The sequence below is a fragment of the Anas acuta genome, chromosome 3 (assembly GCF_963932015.1).
Source record: "Anas acuta chromosome 3, bAnaAcu1.1, whole genome shotgun sequence".
NCBI classification, from domain to species: Eukaryota; Metazoa; Chordata; class Aves; order Anseriformes; family Anatidae; genus Anas; species Anas acuta.
In genome coordinates, this window is record NC_088981.1 from 2279568 (window position 1) to 2305638 (window position 26071).

At 36.3% G+C, this 26071-nt stretch overlaps 1 protein-coding gene across 5 annotated transcripts in view; it reads left to right on the forward strand.

Annotated features, from left to right (window-relative positions):
• The window catches only part of EML6 (EMAP like 6), a 122802-nt gene that overhangs the window by 71720 nt on the left and 25011 nt on the right, over window positions 1-26071 (forward strand). For 4 of the 5 annotated variants that reach the window (XR_011094311.1, XM_068675255.1, XM_068675256.1 and 1 more), the window contains exons 13-27: window positions 957-1075; window positions 1751-1937; window positions 3937-4042; window positions 8284-8377; window positions 10793-10893; window positions 12640-12842; window positions 13827-13938; window positions 14631-14758; window positions 16392-16533; window positions 17706-17858; window positions 18129-18260; window positions 20485-20573; window positions 21238-21414; window positions 21525-21726; window positions 21945-22071. Coding sequence is in view for 3 of the 5 variants with exons in the window: in XM_068675255.1 (XP_068531356.1) it covers window positions 957-1075; window positions 1751-1937; window positions 3937-4042; window positions 8284-8377; window positions 10793-10893; window positions 12640-12842; window positions 13827-13938; window positions 14631-14758; window positions 16392-16533; window positions 17706-17858; window positions 18129-18260; window positions 20485-20573; window positions 21238-21414; window positions 21525-21726; window positions 21945-22071 (2072 nt within the window). In the remaining 2 variants the exon portion in view is untranslated. The remainder of the gene's footprint in view (window positions 1-956; window positions 1076-1750; window positions 1938-3936; window positions 4043-8283; window positions 8378-10792; window positions 10894-12639; window positions 12843-13826; window positions 13939-14630; window positions 14759-16391; window positions 16534-17705; window positions 17859-18128; window positions 18261-20484; window positions 20574-21237; window positions 21415-21524; window positions 21727-21944; window positions 22072-26071) is intronic. The other variant, XR_011094312.1, reaches the window with a different exon arrangement.

Here is a 26071-nt window from a genome sequence, read left to right on the forward strand (position 1 = left end):
AAGACTTCTGCGTATTCAGATGCATTAGAAAATGATACTCCTGGTATTCTTTTTCATTGGCAGCATTCACTGAGGAGGTAAATGGATGAGAACACTAAGGACAAAATACATTTCATATGAGTGACAGACAAAATGTGTTAAGGTTCTATTTAGCTACCATATCAAAAACCCATCTCAAGTTATATGAACGTTGTTCTTGTAAATATCTGGTACTCTATCTCTGCAGTCACATATGTTTCTGTGGAGTTGAAATTTTCATTGTCCTTTTGGGGGAAGAGAAAAAAAAGGCAAACAAAAAAAGAAATGTGGGGACAGAAAACAAACAATAAGGCTGTATGTCAGCGTTATAATGGATTTTGTTTAGTGCCACGGCTTTCAAGAGGCTTCAAACATCTTCAGCATCCTCAAAGAATGTCATAATTTCTGAAAAATGTAGATGCATGGTAATTTGTGACTTTAGTTTTGTCTATAGGGCTGTAATTCTGCTTCACGATTCTGGACACAATGGCAAATCACTTAAGTGCTGTTGGTTTGTGTGTATTTCACCATAATCCCTAGCTAGAATTAGTTCATTATGTCCAGCTTTGACTGTGTACACTGAAATACATATGAAGTTAAAAAGACACTTAGAGACTTAAAAAGTGTTTGTCAGTATTTTAAATCCTTTTCATTAAGTGGCATCTTGTAGAAAAAGTACGTTCTTATGATGCTACTCCAGAGTGATGTTCTGAGCCCCTCATGTGTCTGGGCACATGAAATGTTTTCCTATCTGGAAAACATTTATTATCAGAAGTTCTGCAGGGATGGATAATGACTTGCTCTTTGTTGTAACAGATGAACATCACATTAACAGTATATCAAGTTGTAATACTTGCTTGAAACAGTGACTTTCTTGTATATATATAAATATTCAGAAAACTAGAGCTGTGCAATTAACTTTAACAATTATTATTCAGGTTTACAAAGAAGATCTACCTCAGCTGAAACAACAAAGTAAAGAGAAAAACCATTCTGTGCCCTTCCTTAAAAGAGAGCGAGCACCTGAGGACAGTTTAAAATTGCAGTTTATACATGGGTAGAGTAATATTTAATCATACTTTTTTGTTGTTTTCTTTTTTTTTCTGATTGTGAAAACAGCCTTACAATTTCAATCAATTCATGTCAGAGCATTTAGCAAAGTATTTTTCAGTGCTTAATCATAATTAATTTATTTTTCATTACTCTGGGGAATTTTTGGAATATCAGCCATAGATTTGCTTCTTTCAGTTGCATTTATTAAGGAACAAGATAAGGTTATAATGCTATAGCCATGTAATAAATAATACCTTAGCATTGCATTTTACAGAATTACCTTTTAAATAGCTACTGACTACACCTTATGTTTTCTGGAGCAAAGATTCTTTGTTGATTGTGATTGCCATGATTTCTAAAAATGCCTGATAGATTTATGCTTGAACCCAAGTTCTTGTAAAACTTACCTGAATATAATTTTATGTGCATTACATATTATTTCTGTGAAATCAGTGTTAATTTAGGAGCTAGGTGCAAAGTAAACCATGAAGATTTATGAATGCCTACTTTTGGTGGGTTCTCTCTGCCTGTGTGCTGTGTTGTTTTTTTTTGAGCCAGCAAGGCATATACCCCAGCTGTACCCTTTTCAAGTTAATGCACAGATTATTTGCACAATTTGTTACATAAAGTACCAGGATATTTTTTAAACAAAATCTAACTTGTTTTATATTTACCTCAGTTACAGGGGCTATGACTGTCGAAATAACTTGTTCTACACACAGACTGGAGAAGTAGTGTATCATATTGCTGCTGTAGCTGTTGTATATAATAGACAACAACACACTCAAAGGCTGTATCTTGGTCATGATGATGACATCCTCAGCCTATGCATTCACCCAGTGAAAGACTATGTTGCTACTGGACAGGTAGGTGTTTAGAAGAGATAATTTTGCGAAAACGTGGAAATAAATATCTTTTCCAATTCATAATTAGAAAAAATATGTTTGTTTGTTTGTTTTTTAATTATTTTATTTTATTTTCACTTTGAACCTCTGCCTTCATCTGTAAAGTGCTGGAACTGCATTCTATCCACATGCTGGGTGTTCTTGATGCTTCCTTAGTCAGTCTCAGTATTTATCATTCACAAGCCTTACTCAGATATTTTATGTAGGTCACTCTACTGATACCTGATAGATTTTCCCAAAAAAGCCAATATTTTTAAATAAAAACACATGGGAATGGCAAGAGTAAGGGAAGAAGAGACAGCAGTTAAAAGTAGTCGTGGGTGCAGTTTCTCAGTATAGCAAATGCCTTAGTCGTAGCAATATTATAAGGCTGTTTATAGATACCAGAAGACAGTTGAATCTTAAACAATTTTGAAAAATGCAGGCTTTGAAATGAAAAATTAAGATTTCTTACTGATATGGAGTGACAGAAAAAATGTTTAGAAATGTTTAAGCAGAAGCTGGCCAGCAGCTGTTTAAGACGGAATACTGGAGAAACAAATGCAGTGGATTTCATTATGAATTAGCGATGAAGATGTGAAAGTTCAAAGGAAGTTACTGGAAAGATTTTAGTGAAAATGATGAAATGGCAATTTGAGTGGAAAAGTGTCTGCAGTGGAAGCCAGCACTGCTGTTATTATTAATCAAGATAATGGATTAGATTTGGTGATTTCACTGCAGAGAAAAATCAGGTGCTGTACACTTTCTTTGCAAATAAGTTGCCAGATTTAGATTTAGACTCAGAATAGCTGTATGGGGCAAGATGATGGGCATCTGAATACAAAGGGATGCTCGCAGTCTGAGTGGTAAAGTAGCTGACATTGTGTTGGTGAGAACTGGAGGTAGGACAGATAAGCTAAAAGAGCTTGACTGAGGATGTTGAATTTAAATTGATAGCTGGAATTCCATTAAGAAATACTAGAAGGAAAGAAGATTGTTCAGAAAATTCAGAAAATTTTGTTACACGAACTACAGGAAGGTGAGATTTCAAGGCTAGTGGCCTAGATGGGCCTTTGGGACGAAGGAAGCCCAGAAGCATAAGGGCATAGCATTGTAAGCAAGAAGGTTCTATTTTTTTCCGGGAAGGTAGAAATAAGATTGCAAGAGTATGCGTGGGTGAGAGATTTCAGACTCTTGCAGAATTTTACAGAATGTGAAATACAGAAATGTGCTAGGGAGAAAGGGACTTCCCTCAGACAGAGTGAAATAGGTCAAATATTTTTTTGTTCTTTTGATGCCAGGGGGACTGAAGAACACCCATACTTATCAGTGTCTTTCCAAGCTCACTTTTTCATGTCCAATTTCATGAGTTTTGTGGTTTGTAGGTGTCCAGTCAGTGAGAACTTTTCAGTGTCAGTGAGTGGGGCCAAACTGGGAGAAAGGGGACTATATGTATGGATACATAGAGTATGGGTAGAGTATAGATGTATGTATGGATTTGTAAAGAAGGGATGGGAGAGAGGTAAAGAAAAAAAAGGAGATGAGGGAGGTTATGTCAGCTATTGTTTCTAATTAGGCTAGGATCCCTGAGAGAGAAGGATGAAGGGGTACTTAAGGTCTGGTAAAAGAACAAGACAAAAGGAGTGATTTCTTTTGGAAAACTATCTTTAAGTCAGATTGCTCCTGTGCTCCAGTTTGCAACATGGAGGCAGGAATGTTTCTCATACCACAACTGACAGGGTAGTTAACTTTTCACAAGGTTCTTCGTATACTTTTCCATGAACACAGTATGTTAAAAGTTCTACACCCCAACGTGCCTGAAATGAGTTGTGAAGCAGAAGAGACCTTGAAAAAGATAAAACATGACAAGTAGAGAAGTAGTTACTTCTGGAGTGTTTTGAAGATGAGATAATGCTAATTACTGATAGTGGTGTGCTTTCAACTTTTATGAGTAGATATTCTGATTAACCCTCTGATTTAGGTTGGGAGAGATGCTGCTATTCATGTTTGGGACACACAGACGCTGAAGTGTTTATCGTTGCTCAAAGGCCAGCATCAAAGAGGAGTGTGTGCGCTGGATTTTTCAGGTACATTTCTTGAAATTATTAATTAAAAAGCAATCCTCATGATAAAATTTTAATTTGAATAGCTATGACAGTTAGTTTTCTTCTTTGTGTAAAAGGGTAAAAGGACCATTTTGCAACCAATACAAATTTTATATAGAAGCCTGCTAATAGTTTTGATAAATAAATTTTGTGTGGTAAAGTTAGTCATGGGGCTTTTTCTCAATCAATCATTAACTGATTTTTTGATGTCTAATTCATATTACCAAGTGTACAGCTAGGACTTAAATGGCTGTATACATGTTGGCATAACAATTTAAAAGCAGACAGATCGATCACTTGAAATGAGGTGGCGTTATGATCGATAGGGTCATACAATTCTTCTAATTTGCTAACCATGTCCACATTTTTCAGTGAGTTTACAGAAGTAAATATGAACAGTTGTCTGCTCTTTCTCATAGTTGCCTTTCTGAGACTGATGACCTAAGTTGTCTCAGTTATCAAAGGATAATTCCTATATTTAGCATTGAAAAACATCACCCATATGGTGGTGATATACATACATGCGTGTCTTTAGAAAAGTGCTTACAAACCTATTCCCCCTTTTGCTCTTTAAGTAAAAGGACGTTTTGTTTTTTAAAAGTAGAGTGGATAGTTTCCCATGCTGCGTGTCATGCCATTGAAGGTGCAGTGGTCCAACACTTGTAACATTACACAGTAAGAGAAAACACTATATATCATAGTAGGGCAAAGCTAAAAACGTTAGATGAATAGATTTCATACCTGTTTGTCCATCAATATATTCTTCATATATGAAAGACAAAGAGAGAAAGGAATGCTAGTCTTAGAGTACCGGTCTGCTCTTTCCTGCTTTCAGTCTTGCTAAGAGTCTCAATTCCAGTCTCAAAAGTGACTTGGACACTTACATGAACCTAACTCCCTTCTGAAAATAGCACAGAAGCTTTTTTTTTTTTTTTTTTTAATTATCTATAAGCACTATATTTTCACAAAAGAGTCAGATCTAGCACAGGGTTTAAGCAGTGACTGTTATGGTTCCTTTTAGCTACCTGCACATCCAAAGCTTGTAGAGAGTGCTTGTATAGTACTTCAAATGCTGTGTATTATCAGATAAAATCTTTATGGATAATTCATGAAACTGTGTCTAATTTGTGCATGCTGCTAAACAGGAATAGGTTCTAAATTGCTCAGTTTGACAAGAGTGTGGCTTGTCTGGGATTGCATGTAGATACAACCATCGTCACTTCAGTATTCTCAAACTTGGAAAGGAAAGGAAAAGAAAGGACAAGAAAAACAGGGCATTTTGGTTCTCTGTGGCAAAGCAGCCATGTAAGAAAATTTAAGATTGCAATCTTGGAATTAAGTAGAATTCTAAAATTCTACTTCAGTTCACTTCATGTGCTCAATTCCTCTCATGGACCTGACCCTTAGTGCAGTATATCCAGTTTACCTTTAGACTAAAGTCATCTTACATCAAACTATAAAGGAGATTTTAAATAAATTTTCACAGATAATGCGCCAACCCATTACTTTAGCTGTTCTATCCTTTTCTGATTTTTGTATGGACTTTAATTCAGCATAATCTGTTTCATATTCTCCTCTCAGAAATGTAAGAATTCGTTATGACATAGATCACATTTATTAGACAGGAATATATGGAAGAAGTACCTTTATCCATGTACCTTTATAAAAGCATAAAGAATAGGCTGGACTCTTCTGGACATAAATTTGTACAAAAATAATAAAGCTTTTTAAAAAAGTAACAGTTGCTGGTATCATTATAGTATTGCTTTAGGACCTGATCCTGAGAAAGCATATATTGAAACATAGAGCCTCACCATTTCCTAACTGGCTTTAGTTAATCTTCTTGACACTGAGAGGAACAAATGGTTGCACAAATGTGTACCTCATAACAGGATCGGAGTGCTAGTTTGACTCAGTTAAGGCAGTTTTTGTTGTGTTAGTAAGATATTTCCAAGTTAGTTTCAGGTCACACTACTTGAAGCTTAAAAAAAGAAGCCCTAGATTCCAAAGGTAGGTTGTTTCTGGCTGTAGTTGATCTGGTGGCTGACTCTATACTACTAGTTCTCTCTGTCCTTACTCACTTTGTAAAGCACATACTATTGGTCAGAGTACAGAGCTGGATCACTTTGTAGGACTATTCTGATGATCTCACTATTTTAATATTATAATTGTATTCATGCAATGTTTGATTGTGCCCCCTGGTGGCAAATTTAACGTCTATAATATTGGATATTAATCATAATGTATAGCCCATATTAATACATCAAGCCTCATGGTTCAAGTGGGTAAAGTTAAAGTTGTATTCTTACCATAAATGTTTTGTCAGCCATTTTCCCTTCACATAATTGTTACCCTTAAAAATATTTATTGTCATTGAAATATACAAATGTATCATTCTTAGAGAAAAAGTACGTATTACTGCAAATTTACCTTACATATCAGATATCTTCATAGAATTCTATCTCACTAAAGCTTCTATAGAATGGTTTTACGGTTCCCTTTACTTTCATTTCTTTTCACATTAACTTTTTGTGTCTTCTTGCTTGTATCTTTATTTTCATTATTTGTTTTATAAACTCAGTTTTGTTTTCCTGTCCTGTCCTGTCTTTTATCTTCATTCCTTCCTGCCTACTTAGACTCCATCCTTCTAGGACCATTTCATTCAATTGTGAACTCTGTAATTTCCCTTCTCCTTCTTGGCTTGCTTCTGATAGAACTCAGTCATGTAAGATGCTAAATACTGTGAGCTCAGTCCAGATATGAGGATCTGCTCAGCCTAATAGAGTCATTTGTGCCAGTCAAATGTTTTCTATTCTTTAAGTTAAATATGCTTAATGACAGAGTATTCAGCATCTGTTACTTTCTGGAAGAAGTAACGTTGTCAAATAATTGCTTTCATTCTCTCTTTCGGCCTTTTGGCCATCTCACCAGCTCTCTACTTCCTCCAACTTGATTTTTTCTTCAGTAAAAAAAAATCATGCGATCAGCTCCTGCTGCAGCCTGAAAATCATGTTATTACATAATTCAACAATTAGGTTTATTTATTTATTTATTTATTTTAGTTTAATGAAAGTATTTTGCTCTAAAATTTTGTTAACAATGGTATTGTTTATCATCATTTCATACATATAGCAAAGATACCTAGGTACTTTTGAATTATGTTTGAAATTCTCTACTCTCATCTCTCATTCGGGCTGTTTCTTATGATGTTAACTAGCCGTTAATTCTAGCCTTACAAATTTTCATCATATTTATAGTTTCATTACATTTCCTATTAACTTGTAGCCATCCATGTCATTATACAACAATAATAATTCTTGGCATCATTTCAAGTAAAATAAAAGAATGATCATCTCAGCAGAAATATTTCAAACACAACATGATTTTGGAGTACTTGGACTTTATGAAATTGATTTTCATTGTTTTGTTTGATCAAATATATACAGGAGAGTTTTCTGCCTGCCTTTGGGAAGGATTCATTTTTCAATAAGGATGCCTTTTCTATAAAATAACAGCTGTCTGTTAATCATCCAGTTAAAAAATTGAGCAGGAAAATATAGTTGTGATTTAGAGCACAACCTTTTCTGTCTGAAAAGTGAGATACTGTATTTGAAGCCACTTTAGTTAAAAAGAGGAAGATTAGGTCATGGATTAAGAGAGTTTTCTGTGAAATCTGTGGATTTCAGTCTGATAAGTCATCACCTACTAGGTACACTTTTGGGGGCAAAGTATTACAACATGAGTCCACCACTCAAATGAAATTTGCAGCAGGTATAGACTTCAGTCATATGAAGAGGTTTGGCAGGTTGACTGTCTTTCTGTTTGCAGTTGTACAATTCTATTTGTAGCCTACTTTAGGAACTCAAGGCCATCAGTGAATCTGAATCCTAATCTGTCAACCTATTACTTCCTTTTTTTATTCTTTATTTTCAGCTTTTGTGTCTCATCAAGAGAATAAGTAGATGCCTCCCTCTAAGCATCTGTCTCTGCATGTGTCTCAAATACCCTCTGCACAGTATAAATACACCTTTTTGGCATTCACCACCCTCAGTCCCCTCCATCACACACTGTAGGTGAAGAATAACTTCTGGGGGTATTGGTACTATATGTCTCTTTCACATTCTAAAATACCAATTTATGTAGCATGTTTGTTGTGTTCGTTGCTTGCTGTATTTTCACTTAAAACCTTAGCACCTTTAACATTAAGTGTTGCTTTTGTACAGCTGATGGAAAATGTTTGGCATCTGTTGGGCTTGATGATAATCATGCCATTGTGTTTTGGGACTGGAAAAAAGGAGAAAAGCTAGCAACAACCAGGTAAGAATGGATCTCAGTGTAAATGTGCACTGTAGTTACAGTTTTCTGAGTACTATTATCCACATGTATTACTTTATAGGAAAAAAAAAAAAGAGAACACCTCTCTGAAAACAGAATGGTATTTTAGAGCAATAAATCCATCTAGATTGAAACACTTGGGATCTACAGTATAGTATTTGGAAATCCTGTGGACTATTGTCATGGGAATCATCCCACCAGGTTTCCATGTAGTTGATGGCAACTACATCATAGTTTCCTACTAGCATGGTGGCTTCCAGCTCCTCCTGTTTGTTATCCATACTGCATGCATTAGTGTAAATTCACCTCAGCTGGGCCACCTTTTGGGAGGGAGAAGCCCTAATATCCTCTTGACCATACTCAGGTGTTTCCTCACAGAGATCATAAAATAATCGTTTATGTTCTAAAGAATTCCAATTTAAATTAGTATTTATATTTTAGCAGTCCCTACAGGCAATTCCCATATTCTGGAAAGCACAGTAAGACATACAAAAGAGAGAGACAAAAACCAAGACAGGAGAGTTTACATCTAAGTTTTAGACTTAAGCCTCACATGCCCTTAGCAGGCAAGAAGAATAGAAGGATGTCTCCTTACAGTCATACAGACCCACAAGAAGAATTCATGTAGAGGACTAAACCTGAAAAACTAAGTGTCTGTTCACTGTTTACAAACATTCATTATGTTTATTAAATACTTATTTGCATTCTTTTTCCTTGATTTTCTTAGTGTGATTTACTTCTGCATGACTTCCCAGTTTTCTTTGCTTGAGACAATGTTCACAGTATATGCCCGTTTATTTGTTTTAATTGCTCGCTAGCTTGTTTCCCTATCTATATATCTTGGGTTTACAATCTTCTGTCTAGTTTCATTAAAATCCTTATTGAGTAAGTGTACCCTATTAGTGAAAGAAGCTCAGATATGTTTTGATTCTATCTTACCGTGCCTTATATGCTGCTGCAGTGCTGGTCCTATTTGATCGTAGTGTTTTGTGTTAGCAGAATCCCTAAGGGAGCTGAGGAGGGCACTGTCAAATTTATTTAGGGTCTAAATCAGTGAATCACATGCTCTCCTACTTTCTTCATTCTGTAAGAGCAAATGTCCTTTGTCAGTCCCTTGGAACACAAGGGCACAAAAACTACACAGCCTTGGATACTTGGTTTGGTCTGACCATTGCGGGAAATTGAGCTGCAAATGTAGGCCATACAACCCAGGTCTCATGTGCCTGCAATATTCATCCTATTACATGGGCAGACACACTCTGGTCATTTTGCAGGCGACTTCTGCACTGGGATGCAATTACTTTGATTTTGGACATTTTGCCTGCATGATAGATGCTTCTGTAAGAGGCAGTATGACCTGCCTGAGCTGAAAGGCATCATTATAGCAAAGTAGAGAACCAGGAGAAGGAGGAATTGCAAGAAATTGCACTTCAAATGTCAAAGGAGTAAAGGGCTGGCTTTTGTCTAGACTGACTCAGAAAAAGAAAATATTCAAAACAAGAAGGTTATCAGAGTTGTGGGTTGTTTTGTTTTTTTTTTTGGCTAAACCTGTCTGACAAAAATCACATATATTATGATCAAAACGTGAAAATTCAGGCTGAAAAACTAGTAATTTTTGCTCTTGGTGTTTTATAAAATACTGAAATAGAAATAATTACTGAATTTTATCTGGGAATATTTTCGTAATGGTAAAACTTAATCTTGCAGATTTCCATAAGCATATATCCCAGCAAGGATAACGTTATCCAAGAACTAAATTTGAAGGTGTATATGCTACTGAATGAACTGTGTTCTAAATTATAATTTTATAATTTAATTTTCCTTTGGAAGCACAGTAGTTTTGAGATTTCTTTGCTTTTTTTTTTTTTTTGATAAACTATTTTAAAGATTTATAAACTGAGTTCTTATCCATTTAATTATTTATGATGCCCTTTATACCTTCTCTTAATTGCATTGACCTTTGTTGCCTGCCTCTTCATCATGACTTAACTGAAATTCAGTGGGAGACAATTTTTATTCACCATATTTCTGTAGTCTAATTCATACGTGTTTTATACTCAGGTACATTCTGATAGCTCTGTTGGTCAGACTCCCAAGGCTAAACTCTTGCGGATTCAAAATATGGCTCTGTACTTTTTGTTTGATAGGGTGTAATGATGGCAGAGAGAATGTAGACAGCCTCTGTGACTCATCTGCCAGACCTCATAGTGTTACAGATCCATACTCTTGTTTTTGTGCCACAAGTATGACAGCTGTGTTGATTACATTCTCATTGCTAAAGACTGTTTTTGGTTAGTCTGATACTATGAAATGCTTATTTAAAACAGATCAGTTTGAAATGTTAAGTAATACCTTGCTATGCTTTTTATTTTATTTTTATTTTTATTTTTATTGCAGGGGTCATAAAGATAAAATATTTGTAGTGAAGTGTAATCCACATCATGTAGACAAATTAGTCACGGTTGGGATGAAGCACATCAAGTTTTGGCAGCAAACAGGTATCATATTGAATGTTTTCAATGTAATTGATTTGAGGATGTATATCTCCTTCATACAGGGACATCATGTTCTCAGTTTAATAATATTTTTATTTATAAAGGATTTTTCTAGTTACCAAAATACTAGAGGTGCCAAAACCTACCTCTGATTCTGTAAATGTTACAGTATTCTTTTCTCATTGGAAGTAATTTCCAGCTAATTGTTTTTTAACTGTAGTCATGGTATTAAGGATTTCTCCTGAATAAACATCCTTGGCTCACAGAAAACACGTAGTCCCTTCATTTACTCAAGCAGTATATGGCCCTGACTGTGAAAATGCCAGCTGGTAACTAAGAATCTCAAACGCCTTTGGTGCACTTCAGATACTGATGGAACGCTCCAGCAGTCGTTCAGCTTCAGGATGGACCTGCACCTGTTTTTCAGTCTTCAGAAATGTCTTCCAGATATGGAAGAACAGGTTGCAAGGTGCCAGGCTGGAAAGGTAACTTGTGAGGACAGACCTTAAAATACTTGCCTGGGCAAAACAAAAAATAGATAAACAGGTACTGTGCAGAAGTTGTTATAGAAATTTAGATTTTATCCATTAGGCTAAGAATCACGATGTGGTATTGCAAGAATCATGATGTCAAGATAATACAATTTTTGTAAGATGCAAGAATTTTGTTTCTATTCATAAAAAATGAAAAGCAAAAATGTTTTTCATTCTTTAAAAACAGATTCTGTTTCTGACTAAGGATATTTTTTATTCAGGACGGAATTTTTGTTCTTCACGACTATTAATCATATACACACAACATGAGTAATGGGTAAAAAGGTCTTAGAGAACATCTTCACTGTGTAAAATTCAGCACAGGTAGGCAGCACAAGGGCAGCTAAAAATGGAACTCAAGACAATGAATAATTAGATAGATTTAAGAAGTTCCTAGGCTTACACCATAACTTAAGGGATTCAAGTTGTACTGGTGCCCTCAGAATAAAATTTACTCTTTTTTTTCTGCATTTTTTAGAGCTAGGGTGTTTTTGTAGTAATGACATATACTTCATTACTGTTTGCCAAATTGTATTACATTCATTTGCATTAAGCAGTTTTTTACTCCAAGAATCATCTCTTTGCATTAAAAAGAATATATTTTGAAATTAGATTTGCTTAATAGAATTGACTGAAGCAAGGACACTGCTGCATATATTATTTTATAATTGGTAAATTTATTTCTGTCTATATGCACCTAATTCATGGGTGCACATGACTCCTTCCTACTTTCTGAACCAAAGTAAAGTACGTGGCAGTGGCAAAGTTAGGCTCTCTGGCAATCAGAAGAGGAATAAATTCTGTCATTCATTCTGCAAAGCTGCCGTCAAATTGTCGGGTGGCCAGTGGTCAACTAAAGCAAACCTCTATCTTTTGTGTTGTTGCGGTCACCTCTGAAGAGAAAAAGGGAGTTCGGCATGCTGTTCTGTGTGAAAAGTGTTTTGCCTGCCATTGTGTTATTTCTTCTATACAATTCCTCACCAAAATTTATCATTTTCATGGAAGTAACAAGAATACAGGGTGTACTGCTTCAAAACTGTCATTACTAGATTGATTTTTCCTTTAATGTGTTTTTCCCTTGTACGCTAAGTTTTCAGTGTTTCTGTTATCTACTATGTCTTAGGCAGTCACAAGAGATGATGAGGTCAAGACATTTGTCCTTTACAGCACTATGATTACAAAAGTATAAAAGGACTTTCATATGTTTATATTGCAGGTGGAGGCTTTACATCAAAACGAGGAACATTTGGAAGTACTGGAAAATTGGAAACTATGATGAGCGTTTCATATGGGCGAATAGAAGATTTAGTTTTCTCTGGTGCTGCTACTGGAGACATTTTCATCTGGAAGGATACGCTGTTGCTTAAGACAGTGAAAGCTCATGACGGGCCTGTATTTGCAATGCATGCGTTGGATAAGGTATTTGTCTTCTTTTGTGATCTATTCATCTTTATTATTTTTATTTCTATATGTACTATCAGTGTGTCTTAGGCAAGCAAGACTTTAAGTATCCAAAGGTTTTGTTTTCCTGAGTTGTTTATTCCAGATAGCAGAAGTATTTTTCTTCTGATGCTTCAATAAATCTTTAAGAGAAACTGTGGCAAAATATATCATTGATATTACATACATGAGGCTTTCTCTGAAGACTGAGGCTAGGTTTTACTGCTGGAAATCCACTGGCAATTTGAAGATGTTGATAATGGAATATCCTTTCTCAGATGAAAGGCTCTAAAATTTCATTTCAGCTCTAAAATTCTAGCATGAGAAGAATAAAAATTAGCTATAAACATTGTTATGTGTTAAAGGCAGTTAAGATCCCTCCAGCTTAGTCCTTTCTGGCCCTACTTGATTGCTGCTAGTTTTTCCATCAATTTTTCTCTCTGATCGTGGTACTTTATCCTCTGAACATCCTCTTCACTTATGTTTGTGTTGGTTAGTGATTTACGCTGTGTTTTGCACTTGGTACAGATGAAGAGAATCTACCAAGGGAATTGATCAAAGAACCAGTCGCTATTCATTATTAGAACAGTTTGAAACATCAGTGAAGTCTGTTGAGTTTGCAATAACTTGAGAAGCTAGTATTATCATCTACTGCTTCTTCTAAGGATGAAGCACATAGCTTACGTTCCCATGCAGAAAAATGTTATGAACAAGCATTGCATTGCTGTTTACAGTAGTATGCACTCTGTGTGGTTATCAGCCTTTACAGGATAGAACCCTAGAAAAGCATCTTAAAAAATAAAAGCATCATTCTCCTCTTAAATGGTTTCTTCATAAGAAGAGGCTTCAGAAGTTTGAATTGGACAAATTCCAAGCACACAGGAGAATTTACACTACAGTTGGGCGTATGTTAATACGAGAGTGCTGATGTTTATAAATGTTTTTTGTACTGTGATCATACAGGGGTTTGTAACTGGTGGAAAAGATGGAATTGTGGCACTTTGGGATGATATGTTTGAAAGATGTCTGAAGACGTATGCTATTAAAAGAGCAGCACTATCTTCTAGTTCCAAAGGTATTATTTTTCAGTGTGTTTAATAAGGACTACATGCGTGAAGGCTAGTAAAATGGCAGTAGTAGATGCCAAATCTTACCAGAACACAAAGGAAATATTACTAAACTACTTACTGCTGTGTGCTGGGTTTTTTCTATTTTCGTTGAAATAACTTGTATTTCACCCAGTCATTGTCGTTTTATATTTTATTCTGCTATTTCTTCCTCTATTCCCTGACATATGGCTTTGTTTTCACCAAAGAAATTATTTTAAAAAGAAATATCACAAACATGAGTTTGACTGTTCGAAAATCTGTTCTGCATTTAGCAACTCACTTCCTCAAGTGGCCAGGTTTCACATAGTAGGACTGGGGTCCTGATAAGTTGGAAAGACCTGTTAAATTGTACTTCCCCAGGCATCAGTGTGTAAAGTGGTATTCACAGACAATCACAGAAATAATGTCTATGTTGCTGCAGCATCTAAACCCCTTGTACACAGTCATTGTTAAATCAGTAAAATGTCTTTACAAGGCCACAATATAGACTAGCACAAGCTCCTCTCCTTCAAACTATTAATTAAATCCATTAGGTAAATGTACCTCATATTTCATGATTGATTTTAAGCAGGTTTTAAGCTGTATAAACTTCAGATGAGATGAGGCTCTTTTTGGTTTCACAAGAAAAACCTAAAATGAACGTCCTTTTATTCCTCAGGTTTACTTTTAGAAGACAATCCCTCTATTCGAGCCATCAGTCTAGGACATGGACATATACTAGTGGGAACTAAAAATGGAGAGATACTTGAAATTGATAAAAGTGGTCCTATGACTCTACTGGTTCAGGTACAATATGGATCTTCCTTCAAAACAGTCCCTGTAGAAGTACAAGACATTATTGGATTCCCCCATTCATTTGCTTTGTTTTCATTAATTCTGTTGGCCGCAGTTCCTTTCCTTGCCCAGACAGAAGTTGATGCTTTCTTATGTAAATGACTTTGAGATTCACTGTGGATTACAGAATTCTGAAGCGAAAACCGAGAGTCCATTAAGTTCAAATGCTTATGAGACTTTTAATGGATGATTTAGGCTTTTCAGTTCAGGACCCAATATAAAAATGAAAAATGAAGAGCAGAGCTAACACAATATATTTTTTTTTATTTTGACAGTATGGATCTGTTTATTTGCTTTTATTGGAATAATATAGTGTATTTTGAAAGATCCTATATTTGTGAAAAAATGTTTTAGACTTCTAACATCTTTCTACAGTGACATGCACTTGTCATTGAATGTCTTTCAAAGTATAGAAATATCTTTTTGCAAGACAAACGATTTGGGGAAGTTATAAATTCTGGATGTGCATGTGCCCACTGATATATCTAACATTGCTTTGGTTTAGTCTCTTTAATAAGCATGCTATCTATATGTAGAAAATTGCATGTATCATTTACTAAATCATAATTTGTTTTTACTTTTTGTTTTCTGTAGCTAAATAAATTGTTTTTTACAAAAAATGTTTCTTATCTTTGATATTTTTCTTTCCAGCTTGTTCTGATCACATAAAGTAATCTTCCAGATTTATACTGGTTGCATGACAGCATTAGTAACCTAAAAGTGAGAAGTTTTATTTTATAAATTATTTTAAACTAGTACAGTAATTGCAATTCAAAATCTCATCCTAATATAGTTCCCTTCACGTGAATAGTAAGGGCATATGTGATAGTAAAGGTAAAAATATAGTAAAGGAGATCTGATAGTAAAATTACCTCAAAATTACCTCTTTGCTGTGAGTTTTATGACAAAGGGAAGTTTTATAATTGTCATCCAGACTAAATTACATGCTCTCATGCATCAACTTGAGCAGAAGTATAAAATAGATAGGATGTAATCAAGAGACCGTGACACTTCCTTCCTTTTTTGTTTTAATGGTATTTTTCTGTCTCAATAAAAAAGCTAGTTACCAAGCTGAAATTCAGACTGAGAACAGTGAGAAATGATTTAATCTTTAAATGCTGTGCCAGCGAGTTGTATGTAACTTGAAGGAAATCTACAGAATGCAGGAAGAGTGGTTAAAATGTTTCAGTGAGTTCTGAGGAAAAATTAAAAGAACAAAGTTTGTGTACATTGGCCAGAGAAGTTCTAAAAAAAGTTACATAAACCTTGTAGACGGATCATCCTGAAATCCTGAAATGGGCTAAAGTCCTGTCTTGGGCTTAACTATTTCCTGTTCAGTTCAAGTCTGGAAGAGGGAGCATTGGTATAACAGGAATTGCAGCTATCAGTAGTGAAGGAAACTAATATTTCAGGTGGTTATTAGAGGAACCAGACCGGACATTCAGGTCTCTTTGAATGTGGAAAATGTATGAAAGGAGATGGTGAAGACCTTATTGTCTGAGACTAAAGGGAGATAAATCAAGTGCTAGAACACGTTACATAAACACAAATGGATTACTTCCTTATATTAAATGTTTTCCTCTAGGGACATATGGAAGGAGAAGTCTGGGGCTTGGCAGCTCATCCTCTCTTGCCTGTCTGTGCAACAGTGAGTGATGATAAAACGCTTCGAATCTGGGAACTTTCTTCCCAGCACCGCATGCTGGCAGTTAGGAAACTCAAAAAAGGTAAGCTTCATTTGGTCACATACTGTGATAATAATGACACTTTCTGTGACATCTCCATCTTTGTTCTCAGTGCACATCACAAACATTAATGAGGTAGGAAGAGGACATAATCATCAAAAAATAGGATGTAAATTGTCCTTGGCCTGTGTCCAGTCTATGACAAGTGTAGAAAGAAAAAGGGTTATAATCCATTGTAATGAATAATAATAAAATTAATTTTAATCTGTTTCACTCTTATTCCAAGGGGGAATGATTTGACCTCAGAATCATTTTCCTTCCTAAGAATACTTAAAGCCAGCACATTTGCTGACATTAAAAAGTTTCCTTATAAAGACAAATACAAAATTTTTTGCGTGTTAAGCACAATCAGTCTTCAGTGACAACACAAACTTCATGTGTTATTACTAGCTTCTCTGAAAATGAACAGTTGTCATGCCCTCTCTTCTGCATAAAACTAGATGAGGTGTTTTGAAATGCTGCCTTACTCTCATTTCATTTACTCAATTCATAACCTTCAGGAAATTTTATGCTGTAAATTCAATGTGCTCCTTTCTTGGTGACAGATCCAGAGCAGAGGAATTTTAACTAGCTGAGGGAAAACAAAGTTGAATGTTTTGGAAAGGGGATCTGAGGGGTGGATGAGGATGGCTGTATAAGATTTGTATGCTCAAAAATAATGTTTGGTAGAAAAAGTAAGTGAAGAAAATGTAGTACATCTCTGTTTTAAATGTGTTCCACCTGCGTGCATAACTATTATTCAATCATGAAATAAAGAAGCTTCCAAGTGTTGCATCTCTGAAAGACTTATAATTATGTTACCTGCAATGAGTCTTTGAATTTTTTATCTGAATTTCCTTTCTGTATGTTTTCTTTATATATTTATATAATTGATGTGTTTAGAATGAAATGAGGTATTTGCAACTAAACCGATTTCTGGACTGATGAAATCACCGTTGTCAACTCAAGAACAGCCTGTACAAGGGTGTACATTACCATTTAGTAAAATGTTAATCATAGTTCTCCTATCACATGATAAACTTGTTTTAATAAATAACAAACACATTTTAAAAGCATATACTTGATGCAGAAAACCTTTCACTTACAATTTGTGATAGGTTTCTCAATCGCAAATTCAAAAGCCTTAAGATACTCCTTTTCATTTTCCTTGATAGGTGGACGATGCTGTGCCTTTTCTCCTGATGGGAAAGCCTTGGCTGTAGGATTGAATGATGGGAGTTTTCTGGTGGTAAATGCTGACACTGTTGAAGATATGGTATCTTTTCACCACAGAAAGGAAATGATCTCAGATATAAAGTTTTCACGAGGTATAATTAGATAGCAAAGTGAAAGGGCAGTGTTTATCTTGGAGTTTGTTTGTCTACTCTAGACATAAGTTTGAATGTTCAGAAAGTAGATTGACTTTTTGTGTGCTTCATGTCTTTAAATACTTTACAATTCTGTATAGTTGTATGTAGCCTTGCATAATGGGGTCCACACCTGCTTGGGGCTTTGGGTCAACTGCAGTAATAAAAATGCATAGCAATAATAATTACAACATGTATGCCCTTCATAACCTCAATGTCTCTTCTTTACAGAATCAGGAAAATACCTGGCTGTGGCTTCCCATGATAATTTTGTGGATATTTACAATGTGCTTACCAGCAAAAGAGTTGGCATTTGTAAAGGTGCATCTAGCTATATCACACACATTGACTGGGATTCAAGAGGTAAAATGTTTCACCAGAGATTCAGTTTTAAAAGTTCTTGCAAGAGGGAATATCGGAATTGCCATCAGGGAGTGTGAGCAGGAGATAGACTGGTGGAGCAACTCCCTGCAAGGCCTGAAGGAAAGGCAGCAGGGTGACACACCCAAGTGGTGGACCTTCAGCCCTGTCACTCTTGAGCGGAGGGAGGGGGACCTAGGAGACAAACAGAAATGGAAGCAGGTCCCTGCTCGGCATCACAGGCAACCTCGCTCCCTACTGGCCTTGCCTTCCCAGGTGCCCTTACACAACAGGTTTGAGGCCTGGCTTGAGAGACTGGTGGGTGAGGATGAGGTCAAAAGTCTACCCAGGAGGATGCCTAGGGAGAGGAATAACCCCAAGCAGAGCTACAGGCTGGGAGAGGAGTGGTTGGAAAGCTGCCTGGCAGAGAAGGACCTGGGAGTATTGGTTGATAGTCGGCTGAATATGAGCCAGCAGTGTGCTCAGGTGGCCAAGAAGGCCAACGGCATCCTGGCTTGTATCAGAAGCAGTGTGGCCAGCAGGGCTAGGGAGGTGATTGTCCCCCTGTACTCGGCTCTGGTGAGGCCGCACCTCGAGTACTGTGCTCAGCTTTGGGCCCCTCGCTACAAGAAGGACATGGAGGTGCTCGAGAGAGTCCATAGAAGGGCGACGAAGCTGGTGAGGGGTCTGGAGAACAAGTCCTCCAAGGAGTGGCTGAGGGAGCTGGGGTTGTTGGAAACAAACAGCTTGGAAAAGAGGAGGCTCAGGGGTGACCTTATCATACTCTACAGGTACCTTAAAGGAGGCTGCAGCGAGGTGGGGGTTGGTCTGTTCTCCCAAGTGCCTGGTGACAGGACAAGGGGGAATGGGCTAAAGTTGCACCAGGGGAGGTTTAGGTTGGATGTTAGGAAGAACTTCTTTACTGAAAGGGTTGTGAGGCATTGGAATAGTCTGCCCAGGGAAGTGGTGGAGTCACCATCCCTGGAGGTCTTTAAAAGATGTTTAGATGTAGAGCTCAGTGAAATGGTTTAGTGGGGACTGTTAGTGTTAGGTCAGAGGTTGGACTGGGTGATCTTGGAGGTGTCTTCTAACCTAGGTGATTCTGTGGTAACCATTCTTGTACCAGTTACTAAAACAAATTGTAACTATTAAGGCAAATACTTTATCAACATCGAACACTGTATGGGTTCAGTGCAATTACGTTTGCTGAGGGAATTCATCCTCACTTCTAGCACTTGTGCCAGAGTACAAGGTAATTCACTAATAACAACATATGACTAAACTGTCACTTACGAACATAATACTGCTTTTCTTTGTCCTGCTCTTCTGTAATTTTGTACTGTGTGGCCCTTTTTTTTTCCCCCACTTTTTATTTCCAATTTCTTTTCTTTGCTGAGCATTACGTGGCAATCAGTGCAATGAAATTAGAGAGCATTACTGTCACAACTAATTAAGTCTAACAGGATTGATAATGAGCTCATGCAAATAAGCCTTCCTGAACATAATATGATTCTGTTCAAAACCACCTGTGAGTCTGAGCCCTACTTCCCCTGTTAACACAAGTGTTGTGGAAGTTCACTGACAATGACAGGAGCTAAACTCCTTTCAGAATCTGTTCAGATCTCTTTTTTTTGGTGAGAATAAATGTATATAAATACAGAGAGTAAATTTGAAAGCAATTTGTGCTTCTTCATGCACAAATGCTGCTAGTGTACTATCAGTCACATGCAAGATTATCTTCGTGTTATGACAATATCTGTGTGGATCTGGTAAACTTCATATTAAAGGTCGTTTTCTTGTGTAGCTGGACTACATACTAGTTAGGCAGAGCAAAATAGATAAGAGTCTAAAATGTTTTACACTTTTGGCAGAACTGGCTTATAAAATTTTTATGAAAATTAATAGTCGCGCATTTTTTTTAATTCCCACTGTTCCGATGATAAAAACATAAATGAAGTATTTCTTCTCAAAAGATAGCCATTTGCTGCAAGACTAATTTCTCAAGATTGTTGGATGGTATTTAAAACTCTGTCTCTGCAGTGAAATCGAGAGTGTAGAATTCTTACAAGAGTGATTCTAAGTGTCTGTCTTTACTTTTGCTATGAATAACTCTCTGGAGGATAATTTGTTTGCTTACTTCCAGAAACTTCTTCGTTCAATAAAAAGAAAGTTCGTAACACTCATAATAATGAATAAGATTCACAATAAATTCTTATTTCATATCCAGGAAAGCTATTGCAAGTCAATTCTGGTGCCAAGGAACAACTATTTTTTGAAGCACCAAGAGGGAAAAGGCATATTATAAGAATTGCAGAGGTATGAATTATGCTTACTGGATTCTTTTTTATTTTTTTTATATTTTTTCTTATTGCAACAGTTACTTTTCTAGACAGTTGAAAGTTAACATATTTTGTCTTTAAAATGGGATTTTTTTCCTTTAAAAGTACTATATTTACAGTGTTTAGAATTAGAATTACTTACTCATTCTGTAGTGTCTTTCATAGGATTTGTAAACGGTAGAATTTTAAAGTTTTTATTTGTATCTCTAAATTTTATTTTTGCTTGCTTAATAGCAGTTGTTTCCCCAAATTCTCTTTCCTGAACACTCACCTGTTTTTTATGTAATGAGTGTGCATGCAGTTTATAAACCACCTTTAAATGGTATGACCTAGCTTTCAATCCTGTTGATTATTTGTGATGCATAAATGTTCTACAAAATTGCCAATGTTTAGTGCCTCAGAAAATCTGTAAGATTTGTATCCAAATCATGTTTATCTAGGGAAAGTGAGAATGTTTAAAGCTGCTTTTAAGCCTTTTGATAAAGAAGTGTAATTTGTGCTATCTAGCTGAAAACACTGAATGCTTTCTAAAAAACATTTTAAAAATAGTTTATATCAGACACACAAAAAACATAAGCATTAAAACAGTGTGTATTGGATGTGTATTAAGATCACGTCTTTGGGTGAAATTTTGATTGCAGATAGAGAAGATTGAGTGGGACACCTGGACATGTGTTCTGGGTCCTACTTGTGAAGGAATTTGGCCTATGCACAGTGATGTCACCGTTGTAAACGCAGCAACTCTTACAAAAGATGGAACACTATTAGCTACGGGAGATGACTTCGGTTTTGTGAAGCTTTTTTCATATCCAGTAAAGGTAATGAGTGTATTTATTTCTCAGATTAGAAACTGTAGTAGAAAAGGAATTAGGGAAGGTGATGCTCATAATACACCAGACTGCTAATACACAAATTCTTTGTACTACAGGGCCAACATGCAAAATTCAAGAAGTATGTGGGTCACAGTGCACAGGTAACCAATGTTCGGTGGTTACACAATGATTCTGTGCTGCTGACTGTAGGTGGTGCTGATACAGCTTTAATGATCTGGACCAGAGAATTTTTGGGCATTCAGGAGAGTAAGCTGGTTGATAGTGAAGAATCAGACACAGATGCAGAAGAAGATGGAGGTAAAAAGGATTATATAACACACATTTTTAATGGTCTTCATTCCACAGAACTCACACAAATATTTAGCTTGAAGTGGGAAAAAAATAAATAAATCACGTGCTAAAGTTCAGTATAGGGAGAGTTTGGTAGGATTGTTTTCTTCTGTTGGTGTGGATCTTCTTTTGTAGTCTTCCACTATGAAACATTGTTAATGTGTTTTATGTTTTATTTTTCTAAGGGTATGATAGTGATGTTGCAAGAGAAAAAGCAATTGACTATACCACTAAGATATACGCAGTAAGCATCCGAGAAATGGAAGGGACAAAACCACATCAACAGCTGAAGGAAGTTTCAGTCGAAGAGAGGTATGTCACACAAAGGCATTCATTTCCAAATGTGGATTGCATTTTTTTTGAATTTCCTTTCCTTCAACTAAAACTAGTCTTTAGAAATATGACAAGAGTTTTAAAATTCGCAAGATAACATTTGAAATGCTGTTCGTAAGCTACAATATGTGTTAATGTGATGGTAAAGGGAATATATACGTAAGTAAAACACCTGTGAGTGTTGTTTTCTTCTGTTATTCACATAAGCAGTTACTTTCTTTCCTAATTAGTGTGTGTAGCTATGCATGTGTTCAAAAGGGCATTTGTGAAAGCGTGAGCTCTTAAATACCATTTTATTGCTGTTCTTTTTGCTCAGTCAGCTAATGACAAGATGGGGGAATGATATGAAATTAAAAGAAGATTTAGATGACGGGTTAGGAGGAAATACTTCACTCAGAGGGTGGTGAGGCACTGGAACAGGCTACGCAGAGAAGCTGCGGATGCCCCATAACCTGGAGGTATTCAAGGCCAGGTTGGACGAGGCCCTGGGCAACCTGAGCTAGTGGGTGGCATCCCTGCCCATGGCAGGAAGGTTGGAAACAGGTGATCTTTAAGGTCCCTTCCAACCCAAGCCATTCTATGATTCTATAATTCTATATAGTTAAAGATTTTGGTGACATTTTCGTTAAAAGATTTTCAGTTGCTTATACTTTTGTCAGGTTAAAAGTGAAATTTCCCATGGCGCATGTTGTCCTTAGGCTGAGTTATAGTGTTAAAAAAAAAAAAAAAAAAGCTGCAAGAAGAGTAGTGAAGAGGAGAGAGGAGACAGTACAGAGAGAAGAGTTGAGCATAGAGGGTGAGGTCCAGTGAAAGAGAGATTTAGGGGAGTGAGTGAGTCAAAGCTCCAACTGGTACAGCACTGCTGGGACAGAACAGGAGGATCTATAACCAGTAAAGTACATTCTGCTTCGTAATTTGGAACTGCATCTAGGCACAGTAGGTCTGTTCAAAGTTTGCTCCATATTGAGCTATGACATTTATTGGTAATGTGGGTGTCTTACTTTCCTTTTGGCATGGAGTTTTATGAAAGTTTAGGGCCTCTGAATGATGACAGTTACAACATGAATAAAAAAACCTGTACACTAAGGCTACCTGTGTGTATCCAGTTGATGACTCAAACTGTGAATCCATGAAGTTCCTTTCAATGGAATTTCTTTTTATAAGTGGTTAATGTTCTTTTCTGTTATGAATTTTCTTGCTTTTGTCTAATGTTGGGACAGAAAATAGTTAATAATTTTGCACTCAGTGTTTGAATAATTTGAGAACAAATGTTGGGTCTGGAAGATGAGGTGAGAAATGTTGCCCCCTCTTTTATTTTCTTCATTGTGACATTTTAACAAAGACATATAGTAGGACATCTAATGCCTTTTTCAATAAATGTTGGTCCATAACCATTTCTTTCCCTTCTTTTAAAAACATTTCTTTCTTTTTTTCTCATTTACTCATATAGTCTTTGTTCCTTCACTTTTTTCTGTAAAAAAAAAAAAAAAAAAAAAAAAAGAATATTATCTACCACATTATCTACATCTATCTATTTTGAGATTGAGCTTAAAAATGATTTTTTTTTTTTTGAGGGGGGAGAGTACTGCTAAATTGTTATTACACATGAAATAACAAGTGCCACTGATAGGATGGCCAGATGTTTTACACCAGAAACCTTTGTACCTTGCAGCTGCTTTATTCTGCTTTGATGATGCAAAAGCAAATGTAGAATGAGTTAAATTGACCAATTAAGCCAGGCTTACAATTGTTTTTTACTGGTGAGTTATCTACAATATGAATATAAGCATTATTTTTTTTTCATATTAGGACAAAAAATCATAACCCTTAAAAAGTTTTCCTGCTCTGAGACCTGGCTGTGGGCCTGCTATCTGATGCAGGCAAGTACCCTGCTTCTCAGAGGAGTAGCTCAGTGTGTTACAAACACTTCAGGCTTCCTAAATTTTGAGTCTGTCTGCTTTCACAGTCTAAGCTGATTCAGCTGAACATGCTTCATTGCTGTGGAGGAGGGCACACCCTGAAACAAACAGGCAGTTTGCCTTTTTCAATCTTCTTAACAAAACATATAGTAAAGTAGCACATGATGAGACAAATGAAACAGGCTCCTGTTTGTCACACTGATAATCCATAATGCAAGGAAAATGTGCTTCATTGTATCCAAAACCACAAACCAACACCTAAGCAGGAAGCTGCCCTAGTATGACCAAGTGTTTCCTCACTGCCCACTCTTGCTTATAGCTGGTGGGCCTAATTAAATGGGTAGACACCGCCTCTACAGTGAGATTGCCTTCGATTTCCATAATGACTGTACACAAAAATACTGTAGCCTGTTTGAAGGAATAATCAATCCCATAAACTCTGGACTGAAGAGAGCAAGAAGGTAGCTTTAAATGTTCTCTGTATTTTTTTTCTTTGTACTATTGCTATATAATCAACAGTTTTGTATTTCATTTTTAAATGGCTGGAAAAAGCCCTTATTACTGTCCTTACCATGTATTCTTCTAAAGGGTCACAATTATTATTCCCATTTTTTTTTTTTTTAATGTACTCTTTCAGTTTCAGTTACTTTAACATAATGCCATCATCAGTATTTGGAATTTGCTGTTCTGATAAGTTTGTCAAAAGATGTCATACTTTTCATATGTAGCTGGTGAGGCAAAAATACATTTGCTTACCTTTCTTCATCTGATTCATATACATTTCTAGAATTTATGACCAAATAATTAGAAGCAGAAGTTTTGTGGTGAAACACAGGCAAACTGCAGTTGCTGAGGGTGTTGTGCTGATATAAGACTTGGAGTTGTGAGAGGTGCTGGGTTTTGGATGCAGAAGGAGGAGGTTAATGTGTTGGTTACTGCAATTGTCAGACTTCAACTTTTGGCCACTGTTGTACTAATATGTGTGCAATTTATACAGAATCTTGACAGTCCCAATTATGAGTGCTTCAGGATGAAGCTGAATTCTCTCAAAGACAGTTGAATTATTAAGCAAGTTTCATAGCTGTGCCAGATTTCATCTTTTCTGACAATACAAAAGAATGCAGCAGCTAATGAAGGATTTGTCTGACCATGTTCTAAAAGCTTCCCGAAAGCAGTTGGCTGACTTTTCTTTGTACCTACAAGGGTTTAAAGTGACAGCTGATTGAGCCAGACAAAATTAAAAGCCTACAAGTACTCAGTTGTCAGAGTCCAGGAAAAGTTCTAAATCAGCAGGTCTTCAGGACATGGAGTCTTGAAATCTCTGTGCACTGGGTTGAGTGAGATGGCAACGAGTAATATTGAAGCCAGTTTGAAAAGCTTTACATTTTCTGCAAAGGCACTGCTGAAGTAGCCTCTCCCAGTCCCTTCAGATATGAAGAAGGGAACCAAGAGGATGTTTTCTATTCTCTTTCAGGCAGGTACGTGGGAAAACCTGGTAGTCTTGAGGGGGAAGGTTGTCTGGAGAAAATACTCCAAGTAACAAATCTTAAATCTTTCTTAATAATAGTGTCGTATGTCTGTATGAAGACCCGAAAATGAACCAAGGGTTGTGCATCTGTTGGGATTTGCATACTCTGCAAATAAATGCAACTACATGCTCTCAGATTGATAACATTATGCAAATTTTGAAAATTATGTTACAAGCTGAAAGGCCATTTAAGTTAGGAGTGAGTGAATCACAAGACCTCAAAAACTGCCAGTTTACGTCATTGCATAACGCTGCAAGATGTGTCCTCCTTGTAGTGTTTTCATTATGTGTCTGAGAAAGAAGAAGGGAAAATTGTGAGCTGTTCATAGGTATGGTGGATAGAACCACAAAATTAAACAAAGTAAGTTTAATTTAAGAAAATAAAAAAAAAAAAAAAAAAAGAAGAAGAAGAAGAGAGAGGCAAAACGAGAGTGTTTCCAGCTCCAACTCCAAAACCAGAGGGGAGTAGCTGGAACTATAGCTTTGAGCTGCTTCTTGGGGTCAAGGACTTTAAGCTCATGCTGCTTCTTTC